The 23,442-nt window shown below is 44.5% G+C and overlaps 1 protein-coding gene across 3 annotated transcripts in view; it reads left to right on the forward strand.

Annotated features, from left to right (window-relative positions):
- Slco3a1 (solute carrier organic anion transporter family member 3A1) overlaps positions 1-23,442 on the forward strand; it is a 279,214-nt gene that overhangs the window by 38,749 nt on the left and 217,023 nt on the right. For all 3 annotated transcript variants that reach the window (XM_027408151.2, XM_027408153.2, XM_027408152.2), the window contains exon 2: positions 19,918-20,383. In XM_027408151.2, coding sequence (XP_027263952.1) covers positions 19,918-20,383 — 466 coding nt within the window. The remainder of the gene's footprint in view (positions 1-19,917; positions 20,384-23,442) is intronic.

The raw sequence follows: 23,442 nt of genomic DNA on the forward strand, positions 1-23,442 counted from the left end.
TGGGACTTGTGGCTTTGGTGCCTCCAGAGACTTAAAAAAAATTCACTCTGTGAGAACACAGAAATCCCTGTTCCTTTGTTAGTCCCTGGGGAACAGGCTTCCCTGGCAATTATTTCACAGCCTGTGGCAGTGCAGGCTCATCTCTTCAAGTCCAATCTCTAGAAGTACATTTGAGGGGGATATATTTTACATGAAAAGGAAGCCTTAAAAGCAGCATGGCCCCTGGGCATTGAGGCAGCAAGCATGATTTCGGGTACATTCATCCCTGTGTTATTAACACAACATATTTACTTGATGTCAGATGGGAGAAAGGAGGTTGCATCACCAGATATTAACAGTGGGGTGATCAGTTTAGGCAGAGAGGATGTTTGACTCCAAAGGCCTGCTTCTTGTTGTGGAGCCATCCCTTAATGAAACAATGAACAGGCAATGGGAAATGTCAAGTTTAATAGATGCTTTTGGCTGCAAGCATTGCTGTAAGTGAAACCTATTATGAGACTGGAAGCTTTGGGGATGTTTGGATATGAGTGTATTCCCTTGTATAGGAGGGGCTAGTTCAGCCATATTGATCATCCAGGGGCAGCACAGAATGTTTTATTGAGGGAGGGTTCCATATGGAAGGGCTTTGTAAATGGAACTAACATTTGATTACTGGGAGAAAATGACTTCGAGTTGCCATCTGGTTTCTCAGCCAATACCATTGATTCATGGAGCTGCTAGTAGTTTTTCATAATCTGGCCCATTTTGAATGCCGCTGAGAGATTAGAGCTATTTTCTTGACATCCCCCAGTCTGAACTCTGAGGGTGATTGCACCAAGTGTGCACCCTAGCCTGCTTTCTTTCTCGGCTTCCAAGTGCCCAAGTGTGGTGGCATTTATCATTGCAGCTTTATTAAGTTATCATGCAGTATTTTGCATTTTTATGATGCTTCTCACTTCTAATAAATGCAAATCTTCCCTTTGGAGCCCACATATATCCTTTTAGTAGCATGGGGACAATGAACTGTCTTAACCCAGGTTCAGCCCACAAGACCAATATCTGCTCTTGTTTCTAAATAGGAAGCTGTTTTGTAGGACCACTTACAATGGGTGTCATCTGTTCTTCAGAAGAAGACAGAAGCCTCCAATTCCCAGTGTTTGCTTTTCTTGCGCGCGCGTGTGTGTGTGTATGTGTGTGTGTGTGTGTGTCTGTGTGTGTGTGTGTTGCCCCTCTCTTCCACTGGTGGGATTTTAGCAGTCTATACAGATAATTGGCTAAAAGAAAAAAAAAGACAAGAAAATAGAAACAGTGGTGGTGTGAGAGGGCCATTTATAGATCATCTTTGGATCTTCCCCTGGTTCTGTAAGGCTGGGATCTATTCACTGTTGGTGGAAATACTCCAGTGATTACATGTGTGCCTCTTCCCTGTCCTTCTTAAAACAGCATATTCTTCCCTGGATGAGGACCCCCTCAATGACCCTGAAACAGAGCAGAGAAAACTTCAACGTGTCAGCAGGATAGAAGGTCCGTGACCTAAGCTGGGCATCATGTCTGTGGTCCCAGGACTGCATGTGTTGATGCAAGCCTGGTGATTTCCAGGGTAGCCTGGTCTCCAGAGTGAGACCTCACCACATGCTTAGGTGCTACCTGGCTCTTGATTGAAATTCTGTCTCTGCACCTTCTTGGCAGCTGGAAAGTTGTGAAAACTCACAGTAGTGGATGGTGTGGTGGTTTGAATGAAAATGGTCCCCAGAGGCTCAGACATTTAAATGCTTGGTTCCCAGCAGGTGGAACTGTTTGGGAAGTAGTAGGAAGTGTGGCTTTGTTGGAGAAGGTATGTCACTAGGGGGTAGGCCTTGAGGTTTCTAAAGTCCATTCCATTCCAGTTAGCTTGCTCTCTGCCTCCTGCTTGTGGGTGAGACGTAAGCTCTCAGCCACCACACCATCAACATGTCTGCCTGCCTGCTACCATGCTCCCCACTATGATGGTCATGGACTGACCTTGTGAAGCTATAGACCCCCAATAAATTCTTCTGTAAGTTGCTTTGGTCATGGTGTGTCTTCACAGCCATTGAAAAGTGACTAACACAGATGGTAAAATTTCCTGCTCTAGTGCCACCATAATTACAAATGGTTGCCTTTAAAACAGAAACATGAAGAAGCTGGGTGTTCCCACTAACTACTTATCCTGCTTCTCAACATTCGTGGATCAAAATAAGTAAATTAATGCTGATATGGGATGTCCTTCTGTATGCTGCAAATATGTGTTGCTTTTATTGGTTGATGAATAAAGCTGCTTTTGAGCAGTGGCCAGGCAAAATATAGCTAGGCAGGGAATCTAAACAGAGTTACAGAGAGAAAGAAGGTGGAGTCAGGGAGACGCCATGTAGCCACCAAAGGAGTAACATACTGCAGCATCACCAGTAAGCTACAGCATCATGGCAATACGTATATAGATTAATAGAAGAGGGTTAATTTATAAGAGAGAGCTAGCCAGTAATATAAGTGAGCCATTGACCAAACAATTGCAATTGATATTAAACCTCAGAGTGTTATTTCATAAGCAGCAGTGGGAACTGATGGGAGGGATAGAAAACTTCCAGCTACATTAATGGCTTCTGATTTCTGGTTGTTCCCTTGCCCTGCCTCCTTTGAGTCTCAGAACACTGTGGTGTGTAATTTCCCGAAAGTGCTGGCACTGCCCTTTTGATAGTTTGCCTGGAACCTGGTGGCCCAGTGGGCTCTTTTGACCCACACATGAAGCTGAGGTGACTCCACAGCCCAGGCTTTGGCACAGTCTGCTGAGGGCCCTGTTAGAACTAGATAAACATATAAGACCAGCAACCATCACTGTCCCAGTCCTGTGTGTCCTGCCATGCAGCATTCCAGTCCAGATGACTTTCTAGGAAGAGAACATTTATTCACTAGGTGTCCAAGTATGTAGAGATATGTATAACCCATGTCAATGAAGATAAGAGATAAAGGAAGACTCACAGTATGAAGTATGGGTAAAGATGATTTGGAAGAAGTAGCAGCACAGTGGGCTGCAGAGATGACTTTGTCCCTAAAATATTTTCCTTGCAAGCATGAGGACCTGACCTGAGTTCAGTTCCCAGAATGCAACACTGAGTTTTATTTTAATGTGGGTTCTGGGTATTGAACTCAGGTCCTCATGTTTCTGTAACCAGGCCAGGCCTTAAATGGAAGCACCGGGACAGCAACCCAGCCACAAAAGCTTTGATCTACAGTGTGTCCTGCTTGCAGAGTGTTCTGGAACCAGAGCCTAGCAGAATCCTCAACTAAGAGACCACATGGACTTTATCCAACAACTGATGGGAGCAGATGCAGAGACAAACATTAAGTGGTATTCAGAGAGTCCTGTGGAGTTGAGGGAGCAGGGACTGGAGGAACCAGAGGAGTCAGGGACACTATAAGAACATGGCCCACAGAATCATCTGACTGTGACTTATGGGGGCTCATGGAGATCAGGGAGCCTGTAGAGGCCTGACCTGAGTCCTCTGCATATCTGTTATCACTGAGTAGCTTGGTGTTCTTTGGGGACTTCTGTCATAGGAACTGAGGGCTATCTCTGACTCTCTTACCCACTTGTGGGACCCTTTTCTTCCTACTTAGTTGCTTCATTCATTCTTGATGTGATAATATGTGCCTGGTTTTATTGTAGCTTGATATGTAGTGTTTGGTTGATGTCCCTGGGAGGTCTGCTCTTTCCTGAGGGGGGGGGTAATGGAGGAAAGGTGAATCTGGGTAAGAGGGAAGGTGGAAGAGAGATACTAGAGGGAAGGGAAACTCTGGTTGGGATGTAATAATATATGAAAGAAAAAGAAAATAAAATAATACAGATATCCATCTGCATAAAACATGTATCAGTGAGTTTTAGCAGGTTTCTGACCTTATACAATCATCATCACACTCTATTTTGAAATATCCCTGTGAAATTTGGTTCTCAGTTGTCTGTGGTGGCGGCGCTATCCTACAATCCTAGCACCTTGAGGCAGATGCCAGAAGATTGCCAGTTTGGGGCCATCTTAGGCTATATAGTTAGATGCTGTCTCAGAAAACAAACCAAAACAAACAAATAAGCAAACGAGTTGTTTCACAGCCAGAGGTCTATCAGTTCCTGCTCTAGCCCAGTCCCAAACAGTACACTTTCTTTTACTGAATAAGTAAAATATTTATTTTATTTTTATGAGTGTTTGTCTGCATGTATGCATGTGCCTTATATGCATGAGGTGCTTGATGAGGCCACAAGAGGGCACCAGATCCAGAGGAACTGTAGTTACAGTAGTGAGCTGTCATGTCAATTCTCTTAACACCGGAGCCTTCCTCTCAGTCTCCTTTCTTTATATATTTGTCTTTTTTGGATGCTCATATAAATGGAGTCATGCAGCATCTCATCTTTTACATGTGACTAATTTTACTTAGTGTTGTCTTTTTGAGATTTATTCATGTTGCATATGTATCAACAGTTTATTTCACTGCACTGATGAATACTGTATATGGGACTCTGTGGCTATTGATTTATTGGATGACATTGGCACCAAATTTATGGCTATAGCACATTTTGTTTCTCTATGTTGATGGGTATTTGAGTTGTTTCTGGCTGTCATGCCTAATGCCACAATTTACAGGGTTTTGTGGGAATGCAGGCTTTTGGTTGTTCTTGAGAAGAGCTCTGGGAGTGAGATTGCTCCCTTATAAAGTTTAATATTTTAAGAAGCTGCTCAGCCGCTTTCCAAAGCATCTGTATGCATTTTGTCTTCAGTAGCAGTGTTTGAAGACTTGGTGTCTGAGTCTTTTTATGCAGACATTCTGGTGGGCGGGTAGTAGTAGCTCACTGTGGTTCTGATTGGCATTTGTCTCAGATTAATGGTGCCAAGCATCTCTTCAGATATTTACATTTTCTTTGGTGAAGTGTCTATTCAAATGACTTGACTCTTTTGAAAAGTGAGCTGTTTATCATTTTATTGTTGAGTTTAAAATGGGGAGGTAGTGTTGTTCAAATCATCTTTATCCCTACTGATTTTTTTTTTTTGTACGCTGTTTATATCAGTTATGGAGTGGGCTGTTAACCTCTCTATCCATTATTGCTGAATTGGGCAGTTTCTCTTTTCATTTTGTCAGTCTTTTTTGCTTCCTGTGTTTTGAGACAATGACAAGGTGATGGAAGTTGGGTTTCCATCGGCTATGTTGGGATTTGCTTTGTGTCTCAAGCCATTTTTTGCTATTCCTTCATTATTGCCTTCCTTTGGTTAACTATTTTCTCCTGGTTTGTTTAATTCATTTCTTCCCTCATGCCTCAGATGCTTTTCTTAGTGACTGCATTTATAAATATGTATCTTCAGGGATCACAGTCTTCTGTGAGTCAGTGATAATTGAATTTTTGTAAACATCAGAAACTTTGCTTCCACTGTACTCTGATTCTCACTCCCAAGTGGTAAGGTGGCCATAGGTGTTCACCTGGACAGACTTTGAAAGCACTGTCACCTGCTTTATTCTAGCATTTGATTTTTGAAGACTTGAAAAGGAGAGGGAAATACACTTATTCAGCCTTTTGTTTTCCACACATTGGCACATTGGTAACTTTTCTGGTGCTCTTTATTTTTTACACCCTACCTGTTGGGGGCAGGGACCCGTATGCTACAGAGTATATACAGGAACCATAGGGCAACTTGCTGGACTCCATTCTGTCCTTCTACTGTCTGGGTCCTGGGGATCAAATTCAGGACTTCAGCCTTGGCTGCAAGCACCTTTAGCTGAACCGTCTCTTTAGCCTTATTTCTTAGTGCATATTTGAATCTCTGCAGGTATTTCCCCCTTCTACCTGAAGGTATTACTTTCGTATTCCTTGTAAGAAAGATCTAGCAGTGAATTCTGCCTTTATTATAGGGCTATATGTATCTCTCTTTTGATACACAATTCTTGGTTGATATTTTCCCCCAGCGTTTAAATTATATGATTTTACTGTTCCCTGGCCTTTGTTGTTTTTGTTGCTTTGGTTTGGTTTGGTTTAGTTTTTTTTTTGAGACAGGGTTTCACTGTTTAGCTCTGGCTTTCCTGAAACTAGCTTTGTGGACCAGGCTGGCCTCAAACTCACAGAGATCTACCTGCCCCTGCCTCCTGAGTGCTGAGATTAAAGGTGTGTGCCACCACCACTTGACTGTTGTTTTTTGATGAAAAGCCAACTGTTACTCTCACTGAGGATCCCTAGTAGATGATGAAATTTTTATTTTCCCTTGTTGCTTTCAGTGTATTCCCTGTTGATCTTTTATCTTTTAACAGACTGTAATTTGTCTGTGTATGAATCTAATGCTATCCCCTACTTTGGAATTTGTTGAAATTCCGGGGCTTCTAGATTTTTTGCCTCCCTCCACATAATATTTCAGATATTTTAACTTTTGTTTGTTTTGTTTTGCATGATCCTTTATCTTCTTTCTTAGTGGGACTTATTGATATGTCTGCTGGTGTCACACTGATCTTTGAGGGACTTCATTTTTCTTTATTCTGTAGATTGGGTGATGCTAAGATGTCTTCACGTTCACAGATTCTTTCTTTGGCTCATATTTCAGACCAAGCTCCATGGAGTGAATCAATCCTTTCATTTATTTTACTTTGCAACTACTGAACATCTGATTGATTCTATTCTGGGTTACAGCTTTACTGAAATTATTAAATTGACATTATAATCTACCTTTTAAAGATAAATTTCTTTTTTTGATAAATTTCCTTAGTTCTTTGAAAAATATATATGTTAGACTTAGTCATGGCTATGGCAAATACTGGGGCCAATTTTAGAGTATTCCATTTGACTACCTTTCCTGAGTAATGAAGGGCCATGTGGGTTTTGTTATTTGTGGTGGTGGTAGTGAATCTTTCTTTCTCTAACGTTTTTGTCTACTTGCTTATTTTATGTTGAAAGCTAGACATTTGAGGTAATATACTCTAGCAACTATGGATTCAGCTCTACCCCATCCCCAGAGTTCAGGTTTGTTGTGCTTTGTTTAATTCTGTGCTTAGACTAAATCTGGGGAACTTGTCCCATGTGAGAAGTGACTATTGTTTTTTTTGTTGTTTGTTTTGTATTGTTTTTAATTATTATGTTTATTTAATTATTGTGCTTGTTTTTGAGCCTGGCTTCACAAGGATTGCTTCTGTGCCTGAATAGTCATTGACTGGTCAGAGTTTGTATTCAAGTCCATTGAACACCAAAGCTGCATATCAAGCAGGGTTGAAATTTTCCCAGCTTGTACTTTTATAACGCTTCTTCCTGTGCACACAAGGCAATACCTACACATGGATAGTGAACATGAATCTTCTCTTCACGTATTCATGTACATGGCTTTCTGGTCAACCAGGAATATTTAGAGGGCTCCCCGAAGACTGTCTATGTATTAGATTTCTGCTAGTCTAATAGCCACTGGCTCTAACCTGGCTACAATTTTAGGTAGATGAGGTATGTTTATATTAGTTAGGACTAAGTACCACATAGTTCTATTTTGATAGGCTGTGGTTTTTCTGTAATAGTCTGCATCTGTTAAAAGGAGATGTTTCTTTGATGAAACTTGAGACCTATACTTATCTGTGGCTATAAAGATAAATGTTTAGTTAGGAAAATAGTTATGAATTATGTTGGGTTAGTTAAATGGCAGTGGTATGCTCTTGTCTAAGACAAATGACTTCACTAACCCTAGGTAGCTAGCTAAGTTTCTAGTATCAGACATGATTTCCCTCTTGTTGAGTGGGCATTGCAAGCAATGTATGCCACTATAGGACCCTTAGGGAAATCATCATGCCAGGTCAATCATTATTTTAGTTCATAGGTGTCATATCTGGGTGTAACTGTTGATTGCCTCCTTCCTTGGACACTTGCATGGCACCTCTGGTAGGTGTCAGAAGGCACCATTGACCTCTGAGAAGGGGATTTGCCAAGCTTCTCGCCTTTCCACTCAGCCCTGTTGTCTTTTCCCACCTTTTACAGAGGAGAACTTGTATGGTAGTAAAAAAGTAGGGGCTTTGAATCCACCCTGTCAGACTTGTTTGAGTCCTGTCTTGCCCTTTGCTGCCTGTAAGACCTTGAGCAAAAGATTTCTCCTCTGTGCGCGTTCTTATATCTGTAGATAGGAATGATATTCCCTACTTAATTGTACTAATATAGTCAAAAGGGAATGGGCTTAGCTTTAGCAACTGCAGGTTTTCCTGGGGAGACTTCACTATTAGCTCTTTATATTAGATCAGCCAAGTGGGAGACTACATATCCCTTAGCACTTGAACTCCTTCCCTCCTCCCAGGCCTTGTGTGATGCCTTGAACATGGTAATATCTGCATGTCCTCCCTTCATGTAGTGATTCATGATGTTCCTAAGAAATGTAGGCAGTTCTCAGGAACTGTAGGTACTGGGAATAGAGACAGCAGAGAAACTGAAGCGCAGCTAGTGTGTTTTCCCCTTTTCCAAGGTACTGTCCACAATGCTCATGCTATAGTCATGCAATATTGGGTTTGAGACCAGATCTGCACATGCATCTGAGCTTCCAAGCAATTGATTACCAAGGTTGCCACTCTTTCTGAAGTCTCCGGACTTCTGGAATCTATAGCTGTGGGCAGATCAAAGTGGCCTGTTCATGGTGGTGATTTAGGTGTTAGTGCAAAGAAGGCCCACAGGGCCAGGAATTTGGCCCATCTGAAGGCTGGGGAGTGGGAAATATCTCTTGAGACTGGTGTAGTAAGGCCAGAGAGGCAGAACATGACTAGATCTCAGCAGATCCATCCTCTTAAGCCAAAACACTTGAACTTTTCCTTTGGGCAGTGGTTTTCACTAGGGAGTTTTAAGCAGCGTGGTAAGGGATGAGAATTGTGAGGAAAGTGTATGAGCTAAGTGAGAAATGTAAGAGGACACATAGAGGTCAGCTTGAGAGGCTCTTTAAGATACTTGAGGCCTACAGGCAGAGCTGAACTTGGCAACCAGCTAGAAGATTCCAGGACCTGGGATGCCTAGATGTTTGTGAGGTGCTGATGCTCATGTAAGGAGCCATCAGAAGAGCAGGGCAGGCAGGATGAGTGGAAACGGACAGACCTGTGTTTTGGTTTGGGGAAGTGTGAATGCTATGGACATCCTGCAGTGGAGGCCTGGTCACTGTCAACTGCAAGGGTTTACACAACAGAGAGATGGGTTGCCATCAGTGTCTAAGAGTCAGACAAGAGTGTCAGTATGTAACCCTGTTTTTGACAGATTCTGGCTAGATAAGGGAGAAGGGTGTTTAGTTAGGAGCAAAACAAGGGACTTCTAGTTCATGCCTGCCCCAAGAGAGGGTCACCTGTGCCATAAATCATAGAGAATCCAAGTGGTGATAAGAAAAGGAAAGTAGCATTTGTATCAAAGAAGACAGGGCACAGGCAATCTTTATCTTTAGCAGCTTCCTGTGGCCATTGTGTGGTAGTGGATTGGAATGGGACCTGTCTGCAGTAGGCTGCTGTATCCAACAAAGGGGACAATGCTGGTGGAAAGAAAGGAGGATGACAGGGATAAGAAAGGTGATTTACAAGATAAGGATGAAGTCAGTTGGGGGTAGCAATGATGGAGGAAGGCTTTCAGGAGACAAGAAGGGGCAGGATTCTGATTCATAATGGGGGAAGATGGCAGGCCTTTCTCTAGTGGAGATGAGTTGAATGCCCTGCACCCTTTTCCTTTGTCCTTCTGCTAACATCACCATCCTTTGCTGTTATCACCCTCCCAGACATTGTATTGGTTACTTTTTGGTTGCTATGACAAAATACCTGATACAAACAACTTAAGGGAGGACGGGTTTATTTGGGCTCATGGCTTAAGAGGACATAGTCCTTGATGGCAAGGAAGGCATGGTTGGAGCTTTCACAGCTTACTACATCTTAGTGCATCAGAAGCAGCAAGAGGTTTGGAAGTGTGGCCGGGCTATAAACTCAGAGTCAGCCACCCGGTCGGTGGTGGCACACACTTTTAATCCCAGCACTTGGGAGTCAGAGGCAGGCAGATCTCTGTGAGTTAGAGGCCAGCCTGGTCTACAGAGTGAGTTCCAGGACAGAGAAACCCAGTTTCAAAAAAACAAGAAAACAAACTCAGGGTCTATCCCCCACTGACCCACTTCCTCTAACTAGGCCCACTCCTAGCTAATATATCTGCTACCTAGGGGCCACGTGTACCCCAGGATAGCTATGGATGTAGCCCAACACTAAAATGTAAAGTTGTAAACTTACCTAAACCTTATGAAAAATGTTTCTTTTGAATTTGAAATGAAACATGTCACAGTGTCAAGAGATTGGAAACGGTGAAAATTTGACACTTTCCCAAAACCGTACCACCCGCTAGGGACCAAAATGCTCACACCCAAGAGCCTGTAGAGGACAGCCCATATTCAAACCATAGCACATCGCCATGTTAGCCTCTCCACTCTGCCCTCCGGTACAGGCATGCCTTTTGGCTTTTCATTTGGTACTGCAGTATCATTGGTACCTAGAACTAGTGGCATGCACGTAGCTAAGATGTGAGCCTGTCAACCCCTAGGAATGGGTCAGGGCAAGTAGGGGGATGTTTCCTTTTCTTCTGGCATGAGGGGGAAAGGCATCAGGAGATGGCCCTGTCATGGCAGTGTGATCCTGGGTAAACGTGTTGCCCTTCTGAAGTCATATTCCTCCTGCAAACTGCAAACTGTAAAGAACAGGTTCAGTTATCATCCAGGATCACATCAGTAGGGGTATCTGTTGGGCCTGTCACTGGGCACTGTGTATCTTAGGTGAAGCTGGGTGCCTGAGATACACATAGATGAGGATAGAAGGACCAAGGGCCACATGAAATCAGTGGGCTATGTGGGCAAGCTGAGGAAGAGGAGTCCCTAAGGTTGTGTTACTTTTCTTTACTGCTTTGACACCAGAGTTAGGCTTCCTTATCCTTCTGGAAGCTTGTTAACGCTGCCTTGGGCAAGTGCTATTTACTTCTGCCCTGTGTTTATCTTCCACCTGCAGGCAGAGATTTAGTTTCTTACCAGCTTATTTGTGGGTTTCATTCTCAAGACAGAATTTGATTAGATGGAGTGGATTATCTTGGTATCTTGGTTTTCTTTTTTTTTATTTTTGGATTTAACCCATCTGACAAATCCTGGTATGACCTGCCTATGTTGAAATGAATCTTTACTGTGAGTCTTATAGCAAGATCTCTTGTCGGCCTTTGCCTGGCTCTGTGTTCTTGGTTGAAAGCTGAGGAAACCACTGAGTTCCTGTTGCTCTCCAATAAAACAGTTGAAACAGTGCTCTGGGTGATGGTGAGCATGGCTCAGTACAAATTGTTGTAAGACTTGGTCTAATGCCAAAATACCTGCCAGTGACTCTATGGCTCAGACAGAGAGTGTAGAGAACTCTGTTGATTGAGGCTAGTGGAGACCTGGAACCTATGTTTATGTAAGCTGGGCTGAAGGGCTATGGGGGTGGGGAGTTGTGGGGTGGGAGTCAAATGATAGGTTTTGCATTTTGGAAGCAATTTCACTTAGTGATGCTATTACTTATGTATTCATTTTGAATGGAAGGATTGTAAACTATTGCACATTCTCTCACAATCAATTTATTTAACATAAAATTCATAGGATAAAAGGAATAAAAAAAAACAGTTGCCTCTATTGTGATTTAAGGCCATTTAGAGAAAGCATCAGGAGAAGAAAGATGAGAAAACCCATAGAACAGGGGAGGGGGAGAAATGGTCCAAGAATGACACAGATGATGGAGTGCAGGACTGTGAAGGAGAAGGTATAAATGGGTACTTGAGAAAGAGAAGCCAGTGAGGTCTTTGTAAGTCTGGGCAGGCAAAGACTGTCAGGATCATTCAGGTGATCTAAGAAAGTGACAGCAAGGCTGTGTAAGATCAGGATACAAAGAGTGACACAGTGAGTGGCCTGTGAGAACTTTGGTGGCTCAGGATCCTGCTATGGCATTGAGGAGCATGCTGAAGACCAGGCCTACCATAGTCACAGTGCCTACTGGGGCCTGGGGCTTTTCCTCTTTGATTCTGAAGACAGACTGTCACTCACAGACAGAATAGGAAAGGAGTCTTAGGGCATGACCCAGTCAGTGTGAGGCTCTTAAAATTTCATATATGTCCCCTGGTTGTCCCTCTGTAAGAAGACATGTTCTAATGGCATACAATGATGTAAACCTGTCATCTCAGCACTCTGGAGGCTGAGGTTTGAGACCATCCTGGGCTTCACCACAGGGATGTGTTCGCCCAAAGAAAATACATATCCTTGGCATGACAGATAAGAGACTGAATTTGCCTTGAGATTATTTTCAGGTACTTACGAAAAGATGAAGTTTGGTTGGGACACTCTGATAACAATAGGGTTGCTTAATAAACTTGTTACCATTGGTGCTCTCTTGTACGTATGTGCCTGGGGCCACAGTAGTGTCTCAAAAGCTTTTCTGTCTAATTTGTTCTTTGCCTTTTAAAGAAGACTGATTGGAAAATTATACCCTTTTCTCTCCAATTTGTGCTGACATTGCAGCAGACATAAAGCTGCCTTGCCAAATGTCTCCTTCTCCTAGCCCCGTGGTGAGGCATGGTTAGAGCAAGGGGCTGGGACTATGGTGTCCTGGGCAACCTCGTTGTGCAGACTTGGGATCCTGGACTTCACAAGTGAATGTGTTTTGCATATCATTTCCCCAGTGCACCAAATCCCTCACCACAAGGTACAGCTGCTGTTCAGATGAGAAACAGAGTAGCACATGTGCCTCTTTCAGTTGAGATTAGTATTACAGCTTTATGACAGAAATTGAATGCTGGTTTTGGGGAGCAGAGACAGTTCTCCTTAGTTCAGGAAGACTTGTGCTTGGAAGGTTTGATAAGAAATTAAAGTTATGGCGGGCGTTGGTGGTGCACACCTTTAATCCCAGCACTCGGGAGGCAGAGGCAGGTGAATCTCTGTGAGTTCGAGGCCAGCCTGGTCTCCAGAGCGAGTGCCAGGATAGGCTCCAAAGCTACACAGAGAAACCCTGTCTCGAAAAATCAAAAAAAAAAAAAAAAAAAAAAAAGAAAGAAAGAAAGAAAAAGAAATTAAAGTTAGTTTACAAATCACTTGTATGGGATTTAAAAAGAAAATTAAACCCTCAAACCTTCATAAACTAGCATTTATATGCCTAGGGAAAAAAGGTTTTTGTTTTTGGTTTTTCAAGGCAGAGTTTCTCTGTACTTTTGGAGTCTATCCTGGAACTTACTGTATAGACCAGGCTGGCCTTGAATTCTTGAGATCTGCCTGCCATTGCCTCTGGAGTGCTGGGATTAAAGGTGTGTGCCACTGTCTCCTGGCCTCTTTATTTATTTATTTTTTTTTGTATTTTTGACAGGAGTGTTTCATAAATTTGTTATGAATGGGAAGTTTTTATAATCAGCTAAGGATATAATGTGTAGAGCCAAGGTTTGAGCAGTCTACATGGGGGTATAGACCAAATCTGGCCTTCTGCCTGCTTTTGTTAGTAAAGTTTAATTGGAACTCAGCCATGTCCATTTGTGTACAAGTTGTCATGGATGCTGTGTTGGGCTACAGTGGCAGATGCCAGTGTTGCTACGGTGACCACATGGCCTGGGAGCCTAAAATATTTACTGTCTGACTTTCCAGAGTAAGTGTGGCAAATTCTTTCCAGGAACCCCTGGGAGGCACCCACATTTCTGTGTTGTGACTACAGTGAGGTTGACATCTCTTGTACTGTTAGTGTCTGCTTCAGGATGTGGGCCCTTTGTCCCATGCTTCCAGGCAGCTGACTTTGGAGGCTCCTTCACATGGGTTCCCTGCCTTAATGACATAAGCAAGTGAGTCTCATTTCTCAACAAGACAGAGTATCTGACTTGCCCCCTCTCCATACTCTTAAAGAATGCCATGCTATTTCTAAAGGCTGGCTTCTGCTCAACAGCCTCCCTTCCCCATTGACATCCAAATCCAGAGCAGATCTTTAGTGTAGCCTTCAAGGCTGCTTTATCTCAGATGACTCCTCACAGTGCTCTGTAGTCCTGCGTCATTTACCTTTACCCTAGTCTGGCCAGATCTCTCCACCTGGTGTGTCTTCCTTGCACCACTGATCTTTGCTTTTGTACTATTGTGACAACTTCTCCCACTCCATGTCTTTTAAAATCCAGCCCTTTCTTGTTGTGTCTCGGATCTATTGTTTCCATTCCCTTGATTGCTCTGGCACTCTGTTGTGGTGCTGTTGTTACTAAATGTTGTTACTAAATGGTTTCGTTCTGCCATATATGGGTTGTCTCTTAATCACAGCCAGTGCTTCTTGAACTGCCCACGCAGCAGGCACTGGGGTGTGTGGAATCAGATTAGATTGAAGAAAGCAGACAGATTGTGCATGCCAGTAATGATAATAGATCCTTAACGTATATCTGCTGAGTGCTAGCTCCAGTACCTCAATGGTGCTCTCAAGAACACGCCCTGTTGAACTTAGGGAAAAGTCTTGGAAACAGGCTCTGACACACTGGCTTGACTAAGCGAAGTCAAAGCCAGATTGGAGTCAGGCCTGTGATCCTAGCGCTAAGAAGGCTGAGGCAGGAGGATCTCAAGTTTATAGCCAGCTTGAACTACAGAGTGAGTTCATGGTCAGCCTGGGATGGATATATCCATCCCCTGACAAGACCCTGTATCCCCAAATCAAGAGTGCCATACTGACTTGTAAAGCTATGAGGATAGATCATGTTGCCATGCTACCTAGTGCTCTCTGCACACATATGCCATAGGTACACACAACACCCTCCACCTTCTTGGGTGTGAGAATCACCACCTTTGTGACAGAGGCCTGAGGAACAGCCACTGCCATTTGCTCAGAGGTCCCCCAGGTGATTGCAGTAGCTAGGACCAGTACCAAACCTGAATGAAAATGTGGGCTGATTTCTTAGATGATCCTAGTCTTCCACCACTGCCCTAAGAATCTGGATTCTTGCTGAAGAGTGCTTGGTAACCTCCCCTGGGCTACTTCCTTGGAAATTAAGGGAAGGATCAGACGTGCCTACCCACAGAGCCATCCTACAGTGCTGATGTCAACGTGTACCAAAGCTCCCCCCCACCCCTGCAGTCAGCCTCAGAGTGACCTTGATACCCTAGGAGGCAAGGCACCCTGTCAACTGCAAATGGAGAAAGACTTGTGCTTTGTATTGACTTAGAAGCGAAGCTTTTCATCATCAGATAGTTGTGGATGGGAGGAAAGCCAGTGAAGTGTAGGTTCTCCATGAGTCCTTGACCACCACCACCACCACCAGCAGCAGCAGCAGCAGCAGCAGCAGCAAGGGGGCAGGGCCTTCTTATAATCATAGAGGATCTGGCCCCACCGCAAGCCTGTGGAATCAGAAGCACTAAGGAATTAAACACTGACACTCTATGGATCAAGTTTTGCCAATAAACATTGAGAACCAGACCTTAGGTTGATCATGGTTCAAGCATGTTTCTTTCCCTGATGGTATCATTCCAAGATGGGTACTAGTTTTTAAAAACCTTATGCTGGTGACAGGGCCAGAGCTCATTGGCAGAGAACTTGCCAGTACTAGGCAAGCTGGCCAGGGAACCAAGGGGTCTGCCTGCAGCTACCTCCCTGGCACTGGGATTCCAAGTGTGCACCATCATGCCCAGCTTTGTAGGTGATTGTTGGAGATTGAACTCAGGTCCTCATGCTTGTTTGGCAAACACTTCACTGAGTTTTTGCCCAGCCCTGATTTTGACAAGAGTTTATGAGATGCAGAACTACAGATTCTTCCCTCCCTCCCTCTCTCTCCCTTTTTCTTTCTTCCTCTTTCCCTCCCTCCCTCCCTCCCTCCCTCCCTGCCTCTCTCCTCTCTCCTCTTAGTTAATGTAGCAGAAGCCTGACAGATCCTGCTTGCTTCTCATACTAACTTCATTTCCACTTGGCCCAGGGGAAGGACACTTCCTCCTTTCTTTTCCTCCTGGAGTGGCTGCCCCTTTGTCTCTGTCTCCAATTATCCAGCTGTTTCCTTTAGTCCTGTTACCCATTAAGTAAAGGCAGCCATTCCCTTCATCAGTCTGCTCCCTCAGTGCTGGATTGTTCTCTGCCACATAAAAAGCCACAAGTGGCTTTTATGGCCTCATGCATACTTAATGAGTCCAGCATCTCAACATTGTGCTTTAAATGAGTAAAAACATTAGCCCCAGATCTAATTGATCCACACAGCACCATTCCAGCACGGCTGCAGTGACTTTAAGTGTTGGTCTAGACAAGCATCACTGGCTCCCACAAGAGGTGCAAAGTAGAAAGACCCCGGTCTTCCTCCTGGTCTGAAGCAGAATCAGAGCCCGGGGCATGATCTGGATCTAGAAGAACTATTTTGTGTCTTGCCTACAGCTCTCTGTATACCCACCATGACCTTTACCCGGCATCATAAATGCGCACCCTGTAAGGTAGTTTAAGATGGGCATGTTTTCGGAATTGGAGCTATTGTCAGGGTTCCAGGGTTCAGATATGCTGTCTTCTGTGTCCATCCTCATGCCTCATGGCAGAAATAAAATGAGACTTTACTTCAGCCCCTCCTCCAGTGTGTAGCCTTCTACTACCATGGTGAAGGATGTCACCTGCCTGTTGAGGCTTGCATTTTAGGGCCCAGTGCTAAAAGCTTCATTGCAGCCTGCAGTGTGGGAGGAAGGCAACCTTTCGGTGTTATTGCCTAGTGAAAGGGTACTTAGGTCACTCAGGATGATCCCTTGCAGTCTTTCCTTTTTTTTTTTTTTTTTTTTTTTCTAACTTCCTGGCCTTTGTGAAGTAGCAGCTTCTTTGTTCTACCATGTGACCCACCATCATATTCTGCCTATCCATCTGTCTGAAACAATGAAGCCAAGTGACTGTGACTGAAACCTTCAAAACAAGCCCCAATAGACCTTCCTTTATCTTGTTGTCTTAGGTCTTTTTGTCATAGCAATGGGATGTTAAGACAGCTTCATCTGCTCTGCTCTTGGTGCCTGTCGCTCTCACCTGACTGGCCCTTGCTTTCTTCTCATCCAGGCTTTTCTAGTCTTATTTCCAGACTCAGCATGTGGTTCTCCACCTCCTGGGTCTTCAGTCCACTCACCCAATTACTCCCACACACCACATCACCTGTTTAAAGCCAGAGAATTTTGGTCTACCATGCATGCTTTTGTTACAGCAGAAAGAAGTGAATAAATGGAAGCCTTTCTTTTCCCTTGCCCAACGCTTTCAGAAACAACATCTTTGGGAGCATTTTAGAGCCATTGTAACCAGGCCAGGGCTCGTTTATCTTCCATTCTCAACAACTGCAATCAGGTATTCCCAGACTTGGAGCCCTCTAATCTCATAGTGGGGGCTGAATGAGGTGTGGGTTGGCCTTGGCCGGAAGGCACAATGGAATTGGAACCTGAATGGAAACCTTGGTGATCAAGGGCGTGACAGGAGCTTCAAAGCTGCTCTATGGGGCTGGCCCATGGAACAGTGCTGAAGGAAAGATCCCTATGATGTGTCAGCGCCTTAGCAGCCTGCCTCTCACCTTCCTTCCAGTCAGCTGGGATCAGATTCAACCCCGCCCCCCAACCCAGCTGGGTTACAAAGGCTATGGAGGGCCAAGTTCTCACTGAGAGCTTCAGCTCTCCCAATGGGGCTGAGATTCTCTGGGCTGGGGGCTCCAGGACTTTAAATACATGTATTGAAAGGAGCATCGACCTGGGCACACTTTTGGTATTAAGGGCACACAGGAGCACATAGTCATTGTCATCACAGGTATCGGGGTACATGCTTGGATACCAGCAGATGGCTGGAAGGCCATGGAGGCTTTGGTGTTTATAACCGTAACCATGTCCCTGTGTATCATCTTAGTGGAAGGCTAACTCGCGGGGACTCTTTTCCCTGCCCTTTCTTTTAAAAGCTCATACCCACTGGGTCAGCAGATTTGATGGAGTCTGCCTGAACTAATGCTCTGCCCCTAAAATGCCCCCCCACCTTTCTCATCTGTCTCTGTGTACTGATGAGGGCCCTTATATATACCCTCCCTAACACCTCTGTGAAAGCCTCATTGTTTTGTCCACTGGCATTCATTTCTTCATTCTTCCAGCGTTCCTTTCCCATACTTGGTGTGATACTTAGGTATGCTCCCAGGGGACCACAGAAATACTAGTGTTCATAAAGGTTACGGATAACCCTTTCCTAGTACCCACACATGTATGGTTTAGATTATCCTGGCTCCAGCTCTTACTGCCATTTCACAGGTGAGCATGCTAAAGCACACGTAACTTGGTTACCTGGAGTTAGGATGGACCCAGCTGATACCTGGCCTGGCCCTTGTACTTCATTACAATTCTGCACTATCCTGCCATGAATTTGAAGGTTTTCATGGCCAGTAGATTTGTGCCATTATTTCAGTGCTCACATCTGTCACACTAGGGCTCATTGCTCGGATTCTGATTGCTCAGAATCAAAGCTGAAGTGGGGTAATTGAGCTGGCTAGGGTCACAGCAGATTAAGGAACTAGCAGGGATTCACCTCTGTTTTGTCACTCCGTGACTTGCACTCCTGCCACCACACTGCATGGATTGCCTCCGTTCTTCACAGTGGTGTTCCTCGCCTATGATCTGGGTCAGACCTCTGCTTCCTCAGGAACACATGCCCTCCTTGTTCATACCTTTGCTCAAAGTGTTCTCCCCTGCCCAGTGAGGGCTTCCATCACCTGCCAGATCTTTCATGACAGGGACAGCTGTCTTCCTGTGATATAGGTCATGGTACCCGAAAATGGGAGAGGGACTCCCATCTTTCCTCTAATAAGCCTTGACCCCCTGGGGAGTGGAGTGTGCTTTGTGAATGTGATCTCTTATCAGTAGATGTTCTAGTTGTGTCTGTGTGTACCTTCCTGCCAGGTGGCCTTTTAAGGCCCGGTGTCCTCATTTTTCTGCCCTTTTCATCCAGGCCCTTGCCAGGCAAACAGCACATGTTTAGTAAATATTGTTGAACAAATACAGGCAGACAGGCATACAGAAGAGGGAGGAAGTATAAAAATATCCCATAAAAATATCCTCAGCAGGGCTACAGTACTTAGGACACTCAGGAGGGATTTGTTTGTTTGTTTGTTTTAGCAGATATCCTTTAGGCAAACCTATGTCATTAAGAAACTTCCAGAACAAAGTGGAGCTAAATATGATCCCACTACCAGACCTTTTTGTGTCAGTCTGTGATCCCAGCTCTCTGAGAAGCTGAAGGAAGAGGATCAAATGGGTTCAAGACTTATCTGGCTTATAGAGTTCGTACAAAGCCTGCCCGGCCTACAGAGAGTGTGTTCAAGGTCATTGTAGCCTACTGAGATGCTGTTTCAAGCTAAAAAGTGAAAAGAATTCTTGGGAATGTAGCTCAGTGGCATTGTGTTTCCCTAGCATGTGTGAGGTCTTGAGTTCAGTCCCTAGTACCTGAAAAAGGATGGATGTGGATGGGTGGATGCATGTACAAATGAATATATTCTATTGTGCTAACCTAGCTGGTCTTCTTGGTGGTGTTGACTGATAACTTGGGAAAGAGCCTCTGGTTTCTATGTTCTTGAGCATAGCACAGGCATTGTATAATGACATACATTTGGGAAAATGTACATATATATATATACACACACACACATATAACCTATGGACTTTGGGACTTATTCAGGATGACTTCATAGGTCCCCTCTATGAAGTACATGGAACCCTTGAAGATGGAGGCAGATGTTGGGAAAAGTCATCTTTTATACTAAGAAAGTTAATCCTTCAGTTAAATTAGGGTTATCAAAGGAATGGAATGCTTATCCGATTCATTGGGTCTCTACTTGTCTTTTGCACATGGTGCCACATTGCCAGGCAGGTGGGAGGGTCCAGGAAGAGCAGGGAGGTGTCTTGGGTGTCTCCTGAGATGGACTTTGAAATTTCCTTTTGCCACCCTCAGGTGAGCGTGTTGACCACCCTGGAACGCAGGTTCAACCTTCAGAGTGCTGACGTAGGTGTGATCGCCAGTAGCTTCGAGATTGGGAACCTGGCGCTGATTCTCTTCGTGAGCTACTTCGGAGCACGTGGGCACCGACCACGCCTTATCGGCTGTGGCGGCATCGTCATGGCCCTGGGCGCACTGCTGTCAGCCCTGCCAGAGTTCCTCACCCACCAGTACAAGTACGAGGCTGGCGAGATCCACTGGGGAGCGGAGGGCCGCGATGTCTGTGCTACCAATGGCTCCAGCAGCGATGAGGGGCCTGACCCCGACCTTATCTGCCGTAACCGGACAGCCACCAACATGATGTACTTGCTGCTCATTGGGGCTCAGGTGCTCCTGGGCATCGGTGCTACCCCCGTGCAGCCCCTGGGGGTCTCCTACATTGACGACCACGTGCGGAGGAAGGACTCGTCGCTCTACATAGGTAGGCACTGCCGCTTCTGTATGTGTTGGTATAGTGGTGCAAAGTTGGGACCTAGTTTTACTGGTTCTCAGAACTGGCTAACCATCTCCAGGGTTTTGAAAAACATATGGATATCCAAGTTGGATCCCCAGAAATTCTCACAGGCTTGATGCAGAAGCCACCCAACTACAGCACTTTCGAAAATCTTTCCTAGTGATGCTTAGATGCTGCTTGCATTTTACCAGGGAAAGACCTGGCTGGTCTGGAGGGGTTTGGAGTTAATCAGCTTTGTTAGTTCAAGTGTGTGTGTGTGTGTGTGTGTGTGTGTGTGTGTGTGTGTGTGTTGTGATACATAGGGATTTGGGGCTGTCTAGTTCACCAAGATATATTTGGGGTATCTTCATTAGGAAACCCCAACTTTGAAGAATCAAAAACTTCACCTCTTAGTTATTTTTTCCCCTTTGTTAGACCTAAAGAGAGGCAATTGATTGCATTGCCAGCATTTGGTATAACCCAAAGCTGGTAACGTCTGGTAATGTTTTCACTAATAGCCTGCTCAGGACCTGGGTATATAGGAAGAAATGAAGTATGGGCAAACTTTAAAAACTATTTTCTGCTGCAGTGATTTCTGATATTTTACACTGGAAAGATGGAATAGCCCCAAGGTCTAGGATTTCAAGACACAGCTAAGTGGCAATTTGCTCATGTGACAAATAGTGTCCTTGACCAAGTACTGTTGGACAGTTAGATGGTCACTTGCCAAGTATCTTCAGCCCTGACTTACTAAGTGTAATTTTGCCTCTCCAGTGAAGACATCCCGAGCCACAAAGTGTGGAACTGTAAGTGATCTCTCCTGGGCAAGGGTGGTGTCACATGACAGCAGTGTGCCTTGAGGTATAAAGCTAATTATATGGATGTAAGTGAAAATAGGATTTGAACCAAATTTGACATAAGCTTCCTATCGACCAGGCTTCTACTTTAGGTAACCCGAGATTTCTGAGATAGAATAGCTGGTTACAGATAGCTACCCAGAGTCTTGCTGTAGAGTTAATGCCTTGGTTGAACTGTATGTTACATATAGATGTGTGGCCTTTATGTGAGAGTTCTGGGTGGGAAAAGTGGAGAGTGCACTTTCCTATCCAGAGATGGAACAAAGCAGACGTAGTTAGGACCTGATTGTGTGCAGAGCTTACTCTCTCCATATGGTTAAGGCTTCTGTTGGGACTGGGCAGGGTCCTGCTGATGTGGCAACTGAGGTGACCCTTTACTTTTTGCTTCTGTTAAACCAGCATTTTGCTAAAATGGTATCCAGGACTTCAGCTAGACGATTGGGCTTCTATTTGACTGATGTCACCCCAAGACCCTGGGAAAGTCATTTTCTGTTTCTAGTTGTAGTAACAGATAACACCACTTAGAAGGAAGTGGGAAATAAAACATTGAAAAATCTCTCCCTAGAAGTCACCCCAGAAATCTTATTAGCTCTCAGTCACTTAGGTTTAGAGCTTCTAGAATATTCCTGAATCTCTTTTCTTCAGGAGATGTTCTCTGATGAGTTACTCTCTGATATTTCTCCCACTGGGTGGGGTGTGAGTTGTATGATAAGGGGACATTTGGATTTGGAAGGTGAGACATAGAGAAAATAGTAATAGGACCAACCAAGGCTAGGTACTTTTTGGAATTCTCTTGTCTGGTCCATGAGATTTGTAGTGAGTTTTGGTAAGAAAACTATTTCAGCCGGGCGGTGGTGGTACATACCGTTAGTCCCACCACTCGGGAGGCAGAGGTGGGCAGATCTCTGGGAGTTTGAGACCAGCCTGGTCTATAAGACCTAGTTCCAGGACAGCCTCCAAAGCCATAGAGAAACCCTGTCTTGAAAAAACCAATAATAATAATAGTAATAATAATAATAATAATAATAATAATAATAATAAATAAATAAAACTATTTCAGCCAAATTTTGGCTTAGGCTTCTCTTCCTTCTATGTAAGAGTTAGTTGAGTGCTATTTTTGCACCATACACAGATATTGAAGTGCTCTGGTCTGTCTGACCAAATTCTAAAACATAGTCGTGCACAGCTGTGTAGATAGCTGTTCCGGGTCTCTCTGAAATAGTTTCATGGGTCTATTTAGAGGGAGTAGCTGGGAGCAAGCCCTTCTGCACAGTTTGGCCCCCATAGGTGGCTTTTTATTGAATTCTCTGGGAGCAGTTTCAGAAGGCCGTGGCATATGCAGAGAAAATAGCTGGTGCGTTCATTTATGGCAGAAGCCATAAAGACATGGCCATGGCCATGAGATGGTTGCAGCATTTATCTATTCTAATCAGGCCCTAGTTCTGGAAGCCACTTAACTTTGCTTTTAAAAGTATTTGAGGGAGCCTCCTGCAGAGAGGAGGGCTGCCAGAAGGAAATGAGGCAGCAACTATAGGTATAGATATGAATTGTTGGGGAGGAAGAATATTTGTTATCCCTGATTCCAGCTCCAGAAAAGCTGGTCTAGAGGGGGAGCTTTGACAGCATGACTAGTTTAACACTGGATTGGAGATGGAAACAATGTACATAGTATACATGGAAAATATAGCCTTGTTTCCGAGTAATCCTTTCTATGTGGGCCTGGAGGGTCAGCCTGCACTATCTGGGCTGCAGGCCATCAGAGACCAGACCTGTTGTTAGTTGCCTGCATAGTAGGTCACCAGATGGGTGCTAGCTACATATCTATGTCCAGTTCACAGGCTCCCACACCCAGACAAAAGTGAAGCAGTTCAGCATTGAAGTCCCTCCAGTATTTTCTACTAAATTGGTTACTTCCACTGACTCTTGTGGCTGAACTGTTGCTGAGCTCCTGGATTCCTGCGAGAACCATTCACAAGGCCAGCCCTGTTCTGAAGCCAGTCTTTTCTAGAGTGAGGAGGGAGTTGAGGGTGCTCATTACCAGGGGACAAAACTGCATGAATGGGGACTCAGCTCTTCTGGCAGCCTTTCCAATACATTTCAATACAGCAGCGTGTGGGGCTCAACCTCACAGGATGGCCGGATAATGACCTGTGGGTGACACGTGGCACTCTTTATTCCCATGGAGACTGA

The sequence above is a fragment of the Cricetulus griseus genome, chromosome 3, assembly GCF_003668045.3.
Source record: "Cricetulus griseus strain 17A/GY chromosome 3, alternate assembly CriGri-PICRH-1.0, whole genome shotgun sequence".
Lineage (NCBI taxonomy): Eukaryota > Metazoa > Chordata > Mammalia > Rodentia > Cricetidae > Cricetulus > Cricetulus griseus.